This window comes from Empidonax traillii, unplaced genomic scaffold (genome assembly GCF_003031625.1).
Source record: "Empidonax traillii isolate 1590-97213 ecotype Southwest subspecies unplaced genomic scaffold, ASM303162v1 scaffold20:size5563877, whole genome shotgun sequence".
Taxonomy (NCBI): Eukaryota; Metazoa; Chordata; class Aves; order Passeriformes; family Tyrannidae; genus Empidonax; species Empidonax traillii.
In genome coordinates, this window is record NW_020955213.1 from 2,832,494 (window position 1) to 2,846,724 (window position 14,231).

Genomic DNA, 14,231 nt, shown 5'->3' on the forward strand with positions numbered 1-14,231 from the left:
GTCTGATATCATAATTTAAATGTTACCTCTCCTTTATTAACCAATTAGCCATTGTTGCACAGACAGGTGTGGGGGTGTGTGTATAGTAGGAGGAAGTTATTGTTGCATTAAAACCTACTTCTCCCTTCTCACAATACAGTTTAGCATTGAGCTGACACTCAAATGCAAACCAAAGTGTGATATTTGTCTCCAGTGTTAAGCATAGATGTAACAATTTAAGGGGTCCTGATTCTGCAAGGACTTCCTTGCAAGGAATCTGCTTTGTTCTTGGGTGCCTTTTCTGTGTAAAATCAGAGATATTACTACTACATCAAAAAGGGATCCTAACTAATGGATAAATGTGTTTTTCATTGCATCATTTGTATCATGACATTACTGCCCAGTAGGGAAATGCTGTGTTCTGGAGGTCTCTTTGCAGTACAGGCCCTGGATATACCATTAATCTTCCAGCACCCAGCAACGCTACTTTCAGATAAAGCTGTCAGCATTTCTGTTTCTGAGGTTTGATGTTCTGGGATGTTCACATCAGCACTTCACTGAAGGATTCAGAGATGAGAACTCTAAAACTAAACATGGAAACTCAACCAGATCTAAATGGGTGGCCCTACAGTTCCGAGGATGTAGGACAGTCATTTATTTGTCAGATCATGTGCTACTTTTTCTCTCTGAACAAATACATCTGTTTTTCTGTGTTAAAAGCCTGTTTTTTAAAGAGGGAACAAAAACTGGGACGGCTTAAATCTTCTTAACCTGGTAAAAGAAGAGAAGAGAAGATGGGGAAGAAATCTCAGCAACTTTGGCCCAAATTTGCCCTCATCACGTGACTGCTCCTGGAAGCCTTTCTTCTAACTAGTCCCAGCTCCAAGAGAAACTCTAATGAGCATTTAAAGAATAAAACCACTAGGAGTAAAAATATTAGTGCATATTTGCGGTTAATTAACTGTTGGTGAAATAAAATAACTTGATTCCCATAATGTGAATCAGGAGGGTAGAAAGTCTGGGCCTTCAGTGAGTGCAGGAAAGCAGGAGGTGGAGGTTTGTGGTCACCAGACTGGCTGATGGAGCTACAGGGTGCAGAATAAAAAGGGAGCGAGGGCCTCGAATGCCTATGAGGGAATAAGCTTGCAGATCTTTAATTCCAGCATTTGATGCCAGAGAACTGCCGACAAATCAAGTTAGGAAATCTGGGTATCCCTTTTCCTTTACTGCGTCTCTGTCTGCACAGTTCTTAATGGAGAGCAGCATTGCTGTGGACATGCACAGAAGAATTGAGCCTTTGCTGAAGCACTGGTGAAATATTGAGATATTACTTTCTGAGCAGTGATAAAATAGACCAATAGATTTCAGAAGCCTTCCAGCTTCTGAATGTCTGTGGAGTACATGAGCACCAACTCAAAATCAGATTTAGACAGCCTGGAGGGGCTGGCAGTAAAACTTCATCTGTGGCACAACCTCTGTGCTCTCACTTCAAGAGGGTGTTAGGGTGAGCTGAGGGGCTTGTTTCAAGTGCCTACAACCTGGATTGCAGAATGCACCCAGAAAAAGCTGCACCACTTTTCTAAGTGCTGAAGGTCTGGCTTCCAAACAGGAACGAAAGAAGAGGTGGTTTTGGATCCCAACAAACACCAAACAAGAACGTTGGACTAAATATTGATGTGAAAATCTGCAGGGGTAAGGTTACTTTCTCTGCAGCCATCTCTCACGGTTTTTGCAGTATGTGTTTTAATACAGCTGTTAATGTTGTCGGTGGCAATAGAGACTGTTTCATTTTCAGTTGCTTTGGCTTCATTCAGTGCTCACCCGCCCACGACAAAGGTGATTTTGTATCTCAGATCCCTTCAGAGGCAGTGTTGTAATTCCAGTGGTCCCAGGCATGTCTGCAGAAGCAGCTACATTTCACATCTGGAGCAACTGCATTCAGCACAGGCTTCCCAGGCTCTGTATGGCACTAACATTAAATGTCACACATTAAAAGTGTGTGACATTTGCCACAATAAAATTGACTGATTCTGTAAAAACAAAATCCCTGTGAGATATAGTATTCAATACTTTAATTCAGTGCTAGATCAGATACATTATAGTCAGTATGATTCATGATAAAATAAAATTTTTTGAGTTTTTATCACTGAGATATAATGTTTTTGGCATTATCAAAATGCAGGGGAAAGCAGAATCAGAATGCTTCTACTTTTGTATCTAAAATTGTGTAGAAACTGATGGTGCTCCTGCAAATCATTTTGATGACGTTGTCTTTATTGAGAGAAATCAGTTCTATCTATTCTTTGCAGAAAAACAAAGATTTGTTTCTTTTCCCTGGTGATATGTATATTTCCGCTCACTCACCCTCCTCCTTTAAAACTTTAAAAGAGAAATTATTCATCCTCTGTCTTTCTGAAAGCCAATGTTTACTGCTGATGAGAAGCTGCAAGAACAGTCAGGGCTTCAGGCAGAAATGCCTGTGTTACTCTGTGGTTGGAGAGCATCTGGTGACTTCCCTGTTGCAGCAGCACGTACAAGAATGAGAATATTGTGTATCCTTTAGTTTTCCTAATAGTGAATCCCAGCTTTAGGTACCTTTAAAATGAGTGACATTACTTTGCAGCCCGTACAGATTGTCATAGCGAAAGCTCCCTGTGCTGCAGTGCCTCAGTGGCATTTCAGTTCACTGTCACTGCTTGTTTGTGTGAAGTGCCTTCCCTGGTGGGATTCCAGCCTTACCTAGTGGAGAGAAAGGAGGCAAAGTGAGGGATTGCTTCCTCATGCAGTCCACGCTACATGCAGGAGACCTGCTGCTGAGATGTTCAGCCCTCATCAGCCACCTTCTCTCCAGCAAACTCCAGGGAGTTTGCATTTCCCTTCTGTTCTCCACATAACAATGGAGGAGAACGTGCTCCTCCAGGTATCACCCTGCTGGAACCCACATCGAGCCAGCTGTGACTATAACATGTCAGTGGACGATGTTTTCTGTGTCCTGTGAGTGGACAGACACATGGAAGGTTTCCTGAGGAAATCCATCATTTCCAAAGTACGAGGTGACAGAACCATAGGGAGTCAAGCTAATACTTGGTGAATGGTCTTTTCTGGCAACCACTTAAAGGAAGACACAGCCAGGAGGACTCAGTTCAGGATTCAAACAGCTCTCATTTCAAATTGACATAAGGACAACTTCATGATTCTTTATGATAGCATTCTATGTACACCCTATGAGACAATAACTGTGGTTTATGTGCTCAGTTACCCATATACAAACAGAGCAGGACTTGCCTTTCAACACTGCATCTACAAAAATGGGCTTAGATGCAGGACACAGGATGTGCTCCACAGGTTTTATTCCCCAAGGCAACAAAATCAGTGAGGTTTAGCAACGCAGACAAGTCTGATGGGTGTCCTGAATGCAACTTTTGTTTTGTGTGCTAGGTGTCCAATAAGGAAAAACATAGAAGAGTAAATACAGTGTTTCACACTCTGTGTGGTTTGGAAGAAATAGAAGAGAATGTGTTCAGTGCTCTCAGAAACAGAGTATTGCAAATGCAAAATTATTGGAAGGGGATTTCTTAGTACTGTCCTGGGAGCAGTTGTTCCTGTGCCTCAGATTTATGTGATTTGTAATGGGGCTTTTCAGTAAGACAGTGTAATTTAACAGAAATATCCAGAGTTCTAATACAAAAGTGTAAGGAAATAAATGAAAAGGGCTTAGTCATTTGCAGCAGCAAACTTTAGAGTAACTCGCTGCATTGTAATTCTTAGGAGCAAGGAAGAAATTTTCCCTGAGAGCAAACCCAGCCAATTACAGGATTTCTTCTACTGGAACAGGACGTGCTGAAGCTGAGAGAGACCACATGGTTTGTGAACTTAGCTGTGATATGCTGAGATAGCATGGTGTTCTTTTAGCTTCTGCATTTCTTTTATGTTCTGCATTATATTTTCATATATTCATTTCTAACATTTAATAACTAACATTAATGAAGACTTAAAAAAAAAACCAACCCAAACCCAAGGAACACCATTGGCCTATGTGATTCAACTTAAATGTTAGGAAATGTTCTCTTTGTGCCTGAGTAGCCCCTGCTGGAATGACTGACTGGTGATTTGCTTTTGAATTGCTTCTGTCACGATACAGAGGTCATCAGGGCCAGTGCATGCATTTGTGAAGGCAACCAGAAAAGAAATAGCTCCTCCTGACCCATAACCATGTACAAACCGGGCTGGCTGTCACTTACTATTGTCAGAGAGACTTAAAAAGCATGATAGTAGAGATTAGCCCTGAATTTTCAGATCATGGCCTTGCTCTTTCAGGCTGTATCACTGACTGTAGCAGGCACATCCTGACATTTCTGTGTCCCATTTCCCTCTTAATAAGGATGTTATCTGGAATCCAACTTAAACTTAAAACTAAGCTTTGGTGGGAGAGACCCAGCTGTGAGTAGCTCTACCCAACTGCCATATCCAAACATCTTTTCTTCTCCATCCCAGTATCTAAGAAACATGAAGATTCTCTAAAAAGAGCTAAACTCACAGTGAGGAGTAGAGGGCTTGCTTTTAAGTGCCTCTGGTGAGAACTATATTGTTGATGTTTAACTTGAGGAGACATCCCTGGATATCTGTTTTTCAAGCTGTCATTAATGTGAGCTTTTTAAAATTACCTTTCAGTGACTTTTCTCAGTTCTTTTTTTTTGAAGAGTGATGGTAAAGCCTTTCTTCACTGTAAAACATGGGCCTCTGGGACATCTAGTGTGTTTTAGTCAAGCTCAAATTGTCTTGTTTCTAGTGAGTCTTGTGTAGAGATTGAATCTTAGGAGAAAAGAAGTGCAGAAAGAATAAAAATTCTTCATGAGTGATGAGTTAGCTCTGCACAAATGCTTTTTCTACTTGAAGGGAACGGGGCCTTGAACAGTAGCTCTGTCTGGATTCATAACCCAGGTCTCTGTTGGAGGATCAAAGGAAGTAGAGATAATATAACATTGGATTTGTAACATTGTTCTGTTTTAGCACTTGTGAGATCATACTTCCATGATGTTATTTTCATTTACTAGGAGGATCTTGAAAACATGTCAAGCACTCATTGAAAGGTAGCGTGGGATTAGGATTTCTGCTTAGCAGGTGCTGGTATTAGAATTACTGTTATAACAGCAACAAGCAAGCAAAAAATACGACAGGAGTGTTTGGAGCTGTACCAAGGCAAGGTACCACACACGTGGGCTGCAGAATCCCTGCACCTCGTGCCCTGTGATTCAGGGAGCAACTACAGTAGTGCCAGCCATCTGTTAAATTGTCCTAGTCAGATGTTGCTCTTTCACTTGACAAACTGATAAGAATTAAAAATCCCAAAACTTTGAAGGGTCTGTGATTTGTAACTCCAACAGTCGCTTGCTCTGTGTTCAGGAAATTGATCTTTTCCAGACAATAACCCCAGACATGCAGCAGTGGTAGTCACTGAGAAATAAGTTAGCACTTGAAGGAAACGTTGGAAGAGTAAGTAAAAATCCTTTTTTTTTTTTTTTTTTTAAGATATTATATTTGTGGGATCCAAAAAACCAGTGATAACTCATTTTTCTTTAAGGCGATCACCAAACCATGACCTTGGTAACCATTATGTGAAGTGTAAAATTTGGACAGGGATAAATTTATAAAACCCTCATGAAGAGAGAGGAAAACAATCAAATGCTCAATTAAGTCGAAAAGCTGATAATACAGCACATTTATAGAGCAGCCAGTAGTGGAGCTGATCGTGCATTAATGCTGTGAACCTTTAGATGGACAAAGACAGTTGGTGGTGTAGTTATTGCTGTTACTGTTCTAACTCAAAATGAGCAGGATGAATGTATGTGTTGGTTTATAGAGTCCTGCAGTCAGTGAGCCAATAAAAATGTCATTATAACAGCCAGAGTGTTAAGGTACATGGAGAGAGATCTAAGCCTGAGCTGTGCTGTTTCCTGAGCACTGCTTTGATAAATACACTTTTGGATCTGCCACCAAAGTATTAGAATGTAATAAAAAATCCAATGCAAGGAAAAATTAACCTGCAAGGGAAAAAATCCCAATGTGAATCCTTCTGTATAAATATGCAATTCAAATTTGGGTGGGGTTTTTCAATCTAGAAGATATAAAATATTCAACCCCTTTTCTGCTTCCTTCCTCTTTATGAGAAAATCAATAAATGGGGACAGGGGGAGATTCTCTGTACTAGAACCAAATTTGTTTTGCTTGACTCTTTTAACAAACCACCCTCACTTACCAGAAACACAAATGCCAAAATTTTTTTTCCTAAGCTGTGATTATTTCCTCTGATTTTAATTCAGCCTTAGGGCTGATGAATTGTCTTGAATCCAAAACAAGATGAAGAATAATTTAGGGATTGACACTCCAATTTCAAATGTTCTTCTTATCCATTTCTTTACATCCTTCCTTTTTCCCTCTTGCCCTTGCTTCAAAGTCAAGCCAAACTCACAATTTTTCTTGCTTTTGTTTTGAGACCTGTTAAACTCCCTTGGTTTTTCCTGTGGTTTTCTATTGGATTTGGAGCTGCTTTCAGTTTGTGGTTCAGTGCCAGTTCCAAGTGGCCTGGGGATTACAAATGCCTTGCCACCAAAACAAAGGAATCTGCTTTGTGAACTCTGGCAAAGCTAAACCCTTCCTATTTCCAGTCAAGAGAGTAGGCCCTTGAAAAAAAGAACTGCAGATCTTAGTTTCAGTGTGAAAATATAAGACGATTTTTTTTCATTGTACGATGGAGTGATTCTTTCTTTTCTTCCCTCTCCCTGTTCCCCATATGACCACTGCTACCTCTTGTAGAAATGGAATCCATTGGAAATCAACTCCTGGGGAAAGGGAATGGTTTGGAAACCTTTCAAAAAAGACTATCAAAAAATACACTTTCAGACTCATGGGTTATTCCTTTTGCATGTCTGTGTGGAAAGTTCTGCAGCCTGACAGGTTTATTTGGGTTCATTTATTCTTTACTTAGATACAACTCTTCTTGTCTGGCCTCACAATACTAAGGTCATCGCTGGAGGCCCTCCAGCATCTTCCTCATCCACATGGAAGATGCTTCCTTTTTATTCCTTTTGGCCACTGATTCTGACAGCAGAACCCAAGTTACCAGCCTTGATTTTGTTATCTACTGTTCTTTTTGTGTCCAGCTTCCCTCATTAATTATGAACATATAACCCTACATATATATATTTAAGACACATAATGGCCCTGAGATTAACTCAGCTGGTTAGAGCACAGTGCTAATAATGCCAAGGTCATAGGTTTGATTCCTTTATGGGCCATTCATTTAAGAGCTGGACTTGATGATCCTTATGGGTCCCTTCCAACTCAGAATATTCTGTGACTCTGACCTTTCCTGTCAGCCAGAGAGTGCTGGGAGCACTGACCTCCCCCACAAAGCTCCATGACCATGTAGTGAAAACAAAAGTGGATCTTCTTTTTTATAATTCATAGACCATCTGTTTAGCTTTTAAAAGAAGAAAAACAAAAATATAGGATTCACACTAGTTAATCTCCACACCTTTACAAAAAAAAAAACCAAAAAAAATCCAAACAAAAAAAAGACCCTTAACCACAAACAACTTAAATGCAACTCATGAAGGAGAGCCCTTGTGTTCACAGGGTCCTGCAAACAATTGGAAGGAAAGAACTGCATACCTGCCAGCACAGCAGCTCTATGGGCTTCTGTACTGATCCTCTTTGTGATCCCCCTTCCTAATTTCTCCCTCAAGCTGTCACCTTTTAGAGAGCCTCTTTATGCTCCAGACCCCACAAGGAAGGGAAGACAACAAGAAAAAGTCAGCACAGATGCATCACCTGCTCAGAGGACTGAGTGATGAAATCCATACAGCTGAGGAACAGCTTGCCCAGCACAGGGTGGAATGGCTCACAATTTCAACAGAGTTCAGCTCCCAGACTTCTGCCTCAAAACTGAGACAAACAGGCTGCTCAAACTACCGTTTCCTTTTGCACATAACTGGAGTATAACTGACTAGATCAAAGGAAGGCTGCTGCTGCTTCAGTCACTGGCATTCCAGCAGAAGTTGCCCTTTCCTGAATTAGCAGCAGTAGCACTAACCTGAGTGGCTGGTGAAGAAGCATTCATAAAGCTTTCAAGTCTATTGCTGTTGGCTTAGTGAGGGCTTTCTTCATCTCAAACCTGAATAGATTTATTGTCTCGGTCATGGAGTGTGAACAAAAGTGATAGTACTCACCAGGCACTTAGTTTCCTCAATTCTACTCAATTCTAATTGTAACTAATGAAAAGAATACTACATTTTTAGGTCCTGGTTCCAGGAAGCATTTTAAATAGAAGTAGCCTCCAGCGCTGTTCAAAATACAATCTAAATAATGCAAGATTGTTAGGAGAAAATACAGCACTATTAAATAGCACCAAGTAATGGACAACTATTCAAAGTCATTATTCTTGATTAGCCTAGATCATTATCACTGAGCACATGTGACCTTACTTGTACTCAGTAATACTTATAGTCATTCAAGAAAGTTAAATAATCATTAGTGATTAATTACTATTGATTATACTGAGTGGTTGTGTAATATTTTGTGGATTTTCAGTGCTGGAAGCATTGAAACTTGCAAATACGTTTTGTTTTCTTCCTAGAAGAAAAATAACTCTTTTCAGGACCCAGTTTCGGAGGAAGTTGACTTATGTCCCCTAAGCCATATAGATATTTCTGAAAAGCCCATCCCCAAATGATGGAATTTTTTTCGGTCCAGAGAATTTTTCTTTCAGGTAAAATAACATGTTTTGTGCAGTTTGTGAGGATGAGACTTTATTATAACCTCTCAGCTGAAACGCATCATGGCAGCGTGCAAAGTGAGCCTTTCCACTGAGAGGTGAGGGAATGGAGAAAATATCCACCAATTTTATTACATAAATGTACAGGTGGCATTTAGAGGAGAAGGGAGTAGGATGGACAAAGTCTGTGGTTCTGCCAAATACGTAGCACTAATGATGCTGAAAATGGGAGGTTTCTGAGATTGCCTGCTGATTTGCCTTGCAAATGCCTCTGTCTGCCAAAACCTGCTCATGACACACCTTTGACAAGAACCCATTTACAGTGTTTTGTCAGCACTTGTTTAGCACGAGGCTTCGAGCTGTGATGAAGTGTCCCTGTAGACCTTTTTATTTTCTTCCCAACTACAGGCTCACTTGACAGAGTGAAATATAGAAACGCTGCATAAGAATAGATTTGTCACGGAGCAGGTTGGATTTTTTTTTTTTAATTACAAGCATTGTCATGGGTCTAGTTGGAGGGAGTGAGCAGCCAGCGTTGTTAGTGTCGGGGTGTGACTGATGGATCACTTTCCAGGTGCACGGGGCACCCTCTTGTCTCAGCTAAATCAGTTTGCAGCAGAGCTGTGATGGAAGAGGCAGTGGCAAAGCCAAGATACCTCCCACAAGAGCTCTCCACAGCTCCCTTCGATGGGAGCACGACTGGTTCACTCCTGGCTTTTCTGGTTGTGGTGCAATCAGTTAAAATGACAAGATGATGCATGACAAGAGGAAGAACCCCATTATATTGTGGGTTGTTCTCTTAGCCTGCTGTGGCACAGAGTGAGTGAGGGGCAGAGCTGGCAGCCTTGGCTGCAGCCATTCTGTGCAGAGTGCCAGTGCCTCAGAGTAACATCATGGCAAACACCGGTTTGGGGGGTTTATTGTGTGTCTGATAGCTCTGTTAAAGCTGCAAGGCTGAAGGAATTTAATTTAATCCTGTTTTCATGATTGTGCAACATGGGAGCTGAGCTGGTTGTGTTTATTCTGTCCTGATATTAAGAAAAACTGGGCGTAGCAATCTGCTCCCTGGATTTAGCTGTCAGGGATCTTTGGTGCCCTGGGTCCCAGCAGGCACTGAGTCCCTGTGGCCAGAGAGGGATTCTGGAGAGCTAGTTTTCCAGACAGAAGCTGCACCCATGCTGGAGGAGGGAAATGTGAGAAGGAAGAGGCGACAGGGAGGAATTGATACTATGAATGGACCACTCCCCATCCCCACCTCCTGCACCAATCAATGAGGGAGGGAGGGTAGAGGAGGAAATAAAAGATATGAGGGAAACATGTTTTAGCTTTTTTATCTTTCTTACCACCAAACCTATTATAATTCACAATTAATTGAAAAACATTTTTTTTTTGCGAAGTCTGTTTTGCCTATGACATTAATTGGTGAATGATCTCCTTGTCTTTCTCTTGACCCATGAGCTTTTTCATTTTATTTTCTCCTCCCCATCCTGTTGAGGAAGTGAGGGAGCAGCTGGATGGGTGGCTGGCAGCTGGTCCAAGTCGACCCACCACAATATCATCTGCTGTAGGATTTTGTACAGCAGTTCCTTCTGAGCGAGAAATCCTTCCTGCATGATGTGCTTTAACACCCAGCACATAACCCTTCTTCTCAAACGTGCAGCACTGAGTACTATGGTGAAATCTCCTGATGATGGGAGAGAAGGAGGGTGAGGAGGACTGCATGGGAAGAAATGGGAAAGTGAATCCTGGCTGACATTTGAGATGCCAACAGGTTCCTGTGTTCATAGACTTGCAAGTTTGAAAGAGCTGCTGTGTTGGGTTGGATCACTTGTCAACAAAACTTCTGCAACGTTGTACATAGTCTCCATAGTAAATCAGAAATGAGCTTTTACATTTTCTATAATTCCTTTGTGTTGGAAAGATACAGTATGACTGTGACTATTTGAAACACTCAAGTGTTTGTGAAGATGAGAGCTTAACAAAGAAACTTACTCTGTTGAAACAAACGTGATAGAAAGAAGGCAGGATGAATGAAAACATCTTTCTGTCCCTGCAGAAACTCAACATACTGCATGAAGGTGTCCATGTCCTTGACGGTAGCTGAGAATGAATCTGGGCTTTGCTACAACAGCAAGATCAGATATCTGGAAAAATCAGAAGTCACCAAGAGAAAGACAATCTCCTGTCCTGATATTGAGGATTACAAAACAGCCAGTCAAGAGCCAGATGTGGTGTGGTACAAGGTAACTACTGATGACTCATTGTTCTTGTCTTTCATTGCTGAAATGACAAACTAGTTAAATCCTAAATTTGGAGTGCTTGATTTGCCAACCTTAATAACATTCTTTAAAGACAGTTATCTTGTGTGAAATAAGTAACACGTGCAGAGCAGCTGGGTTTTTTCATCCTTAGCAGGTTCCATCAGAAAAGAGCAATTATAAAAGTTGTTGTTTATTTCTACTTTTTATAAAAATCTCACATGTTCTATCTCATAGTAATAAAATGTGTGCCATAACCCACTGTTAGTGCAAACAAAATTTTCTTTCAGCTGTTGAAGCTCTTTCTCTCAGCATATGGGTGGTTATCTTCAGTGTAGTTCATATGTCAAACATATGTATTTAGTTAGTCATAGATATCCTATGTTGGAAAGGGTACACAAGGATCATCAAGTCCAATTCCTGGCTCTGCAGAGGAAGCCTGAAATCTTGAAGAAAAGCTGCTTCTTGCCCTATCTGCCTAGGTATTGCTGAACACCAGGTCACTCATTTTCTGCAAGAACACACTGAAAAATAGTCTGGCAGGAATAATCTGTACTTGTGATCAATGAAACACCATCAGACAGGACAGTCATGGTGCAAGCCCACTGCGTGCAGGACTCGCTCTGGCTTCCAAAAGGCTTCTCTGTGCTGAGGGATTAATGAATCTGAGCCAATAATTGCATCAATTTACAGGGAGTTAACTGTAATTTAAACATGCTCTTAGTTATGCCTGAATAGATTTTTCCATGCACACCCGGTAAGTAATGAAACATTTGCTGTGAGGATTTGTTATAACAGTAGTATGAACTTCACTTCTGGCTAGAATTACATTGTGTGAAATAGTTATTTTCAAAGATTTCCTCAATTAATGCCATTGATATATACGGAACTCTGTTATGCCTCTTAAAACTGTTTTGACAAGAAGTGTGAGGATTTTTTTGAAGTAAATGAATGTGTCAAGGCATGATTGAATGAATGGGATTTAAGAATAAAGCAGTTTCATGAAAAATCAACTGGCAGAGGAAAAAGGTATATTACATCTTGACTGTGGAGTCTTAATCCATTTCTGTCATCTCTTTTCCACAACTGGGTTGAAGGAAGGGCTGTGAGAACAATCAAAATGTTAGGTGAAGGACAGGTGATTGTTATCTACCCTAGAAAAATAGAGTTGTTCAGGTGCTGCCACCAACACTTCAAGGAAGAGAAATGGAGCATAATAGCGCACAACTTAATTACTGGGGGAAAAAAACCAACAAAAAAACATTTAAGATGTCTAAGGAGAATGAATAGGCTTGGAAAAGAAACTTTCAGATTCTTCTGGCAGGTAAACATAATGCAAAAGCAGAAAAGAACAATTAATTGGTTAAAGGTTTCAGGGAGACCTTAGAGCACTTTCCAGTACCTGAAGGGGCTTTATGAGAAGGCTGGAGAGGGACTTTTCACAAGGGCATGACCTGAAGCTGAAGGAGGGTAGACTTAGATAAGGTGTTAAGAAGTTCTTCCCTGTGGAAGAGGGTGGTGAGGCAGTGGCACAGGTTACCCAGAGAGGCTGTGGACTCCCCATCCCTGGAAATGTTCTAACAAAAGTTAGACTGGGCTTGGAACAACCTGGTCTAGTGGAAGGTGTTCCTGCTTATGACAGGGGGGGTTGGAATGAGTTGATCTGTAAGGTCCTTTCCAACCCCAACTATTCTGTGATTCTATAAAATGAGTCATACAAGTGAGCACTTATCTTCTAGAGAAATTAGCACACCTCTGACAGTAAAATCTACATTGTTTTCCCAATATGAAGACTAGGTAGAATTTTGTTTGTTTCTCAGCTGTTTTTGTTGCTAAAATGCAAATTGTGTACAATTTTCCAACTTCTCCTCTTTTTTGCTTTTAGTTTTGTTTATTAAATATATAAACAGCCATTTTCAACATATTTTTATAAAGCCTGCGTAGTCAATAGAAGACAAATTAATTAGCTGAACTTTGGGAAAGAAAGACTTATAAATAATTTTTAATATGAAGTGTTCTAAATAGATACAAAAAGAAATAATTAGGAAATCAGTGGTATAATTCACCAGAACAGTTTCTCTCTGTAAAAATATAATAGCACATTGTTTGAGCTAAATCATTAATCTCTGTAGTAGTAAAGGTGTTGCCCTTCTCATTACAAACATGTAGTACATAAAAATATAAAGCACATTAAAATGTATCTTCCATCTCTTTGCTACCATACTTTTAAAAATAAAGTAGAGAATATAAAACTGGTAACACATGATAGGGAATCTCAGTGCTGCACTAAAAGGTGCATATCTGAAATATGCTTACTTTGTGTGTTCTGGGAATTGTATTCCTTCTAAATTAGGATTGAAGAGAACAGAATCATATTCTTTGGCCAGTGTTCAAATTTAGTAACTCCAAGTAGGTGGTTGATGTATCTTGCAATAGACCTAAAATATCAAGCACAAATCAGAAAGGACTTAATGGCCTTTCCTGGCTCAGATCTGTGTCCTGTGTGAACCTCAAGCGATGACAGTGCAATTTAGTAACAAAAATAAGCTCTGATTCTCCTTAGCGCAGCAGATAGGATCTGGATTTGATCATTCTCTATCACTGCTGTTAACTAAACTTCACATGCAAGGCAAGATTACACTGCCCTTACAGCTGTACTTTGGAAACAGAGATAACCTGATCACTCTGTGTCCTGCAGTAGTATTGCACAGCTTCAGAAATTGAAATCTGACCACACTGTAACTGGATTTGGCCTCCTAGGGATAGGGGTAATTCTTCGGTGCTCCATTTTCAAGTGCAGGGCCAGAAGCTCTCAGTCCTCTCTTTTTATTTCCCCATTGTTATGCTTCAATTTAGAATCTGACGTGGATTTGGAATGCACATGGAGTCCCATGAAAAATTTATGTTTGTGTCATTCTGATCTCTTGCTGTGATACAATATATTTGCATGTTTTCTTGTTTGGTTGTTTTCTTAAGAGAAAGCTTTGTTCTATTTTGTTTTCTCTGTTTCTGACACTGCTGTTGCAGATGAGCAGAAAATGGGGCAGAGGTCTGGGCATGTCACCAGTCTCTGAAGTTGCTAAGCCTGCTTTAACTGATGCAAGACTGTTAGTTACAGTCTGAGAGCTTATTCTAGGTTGTCACCTTGAGAGAGGGAGTAGAGGGGCATTGAAGGTACTCAGGCCCTGTGTTGCTTTTTGTTTTCTGAGTACAGAATTAGC

At 40.4% G+C, this 14,231-nt stretch overlaps 1 protein-coding gene across 7 annotated transcripts in view; it reads left to right on the plus strand.

The window, feature by feature from the left end:
* Positions 1–14,231, plus strand: part of IL1RAPL2 (interleukin 1 receptor accessory protein like 2) — a 364,240-nt gene that overhangs the window by 193,622 nt on the left and 156,387 nt on the right. For all 7 annotated transcript variants that reach the window (XM_027898862.1, XM_027898854.1, XM_027898846.1 and 4 more), the window contains one exon: positions 10,809–10,995. In XM_027898862.1, the coding sequence (XP_027754663.1) occupies positions 10,809–10,995 (187 nt within the window). The remainder of the gene's footprint in view (positions 1–10,808; positions 10,996–14,231) is intronic.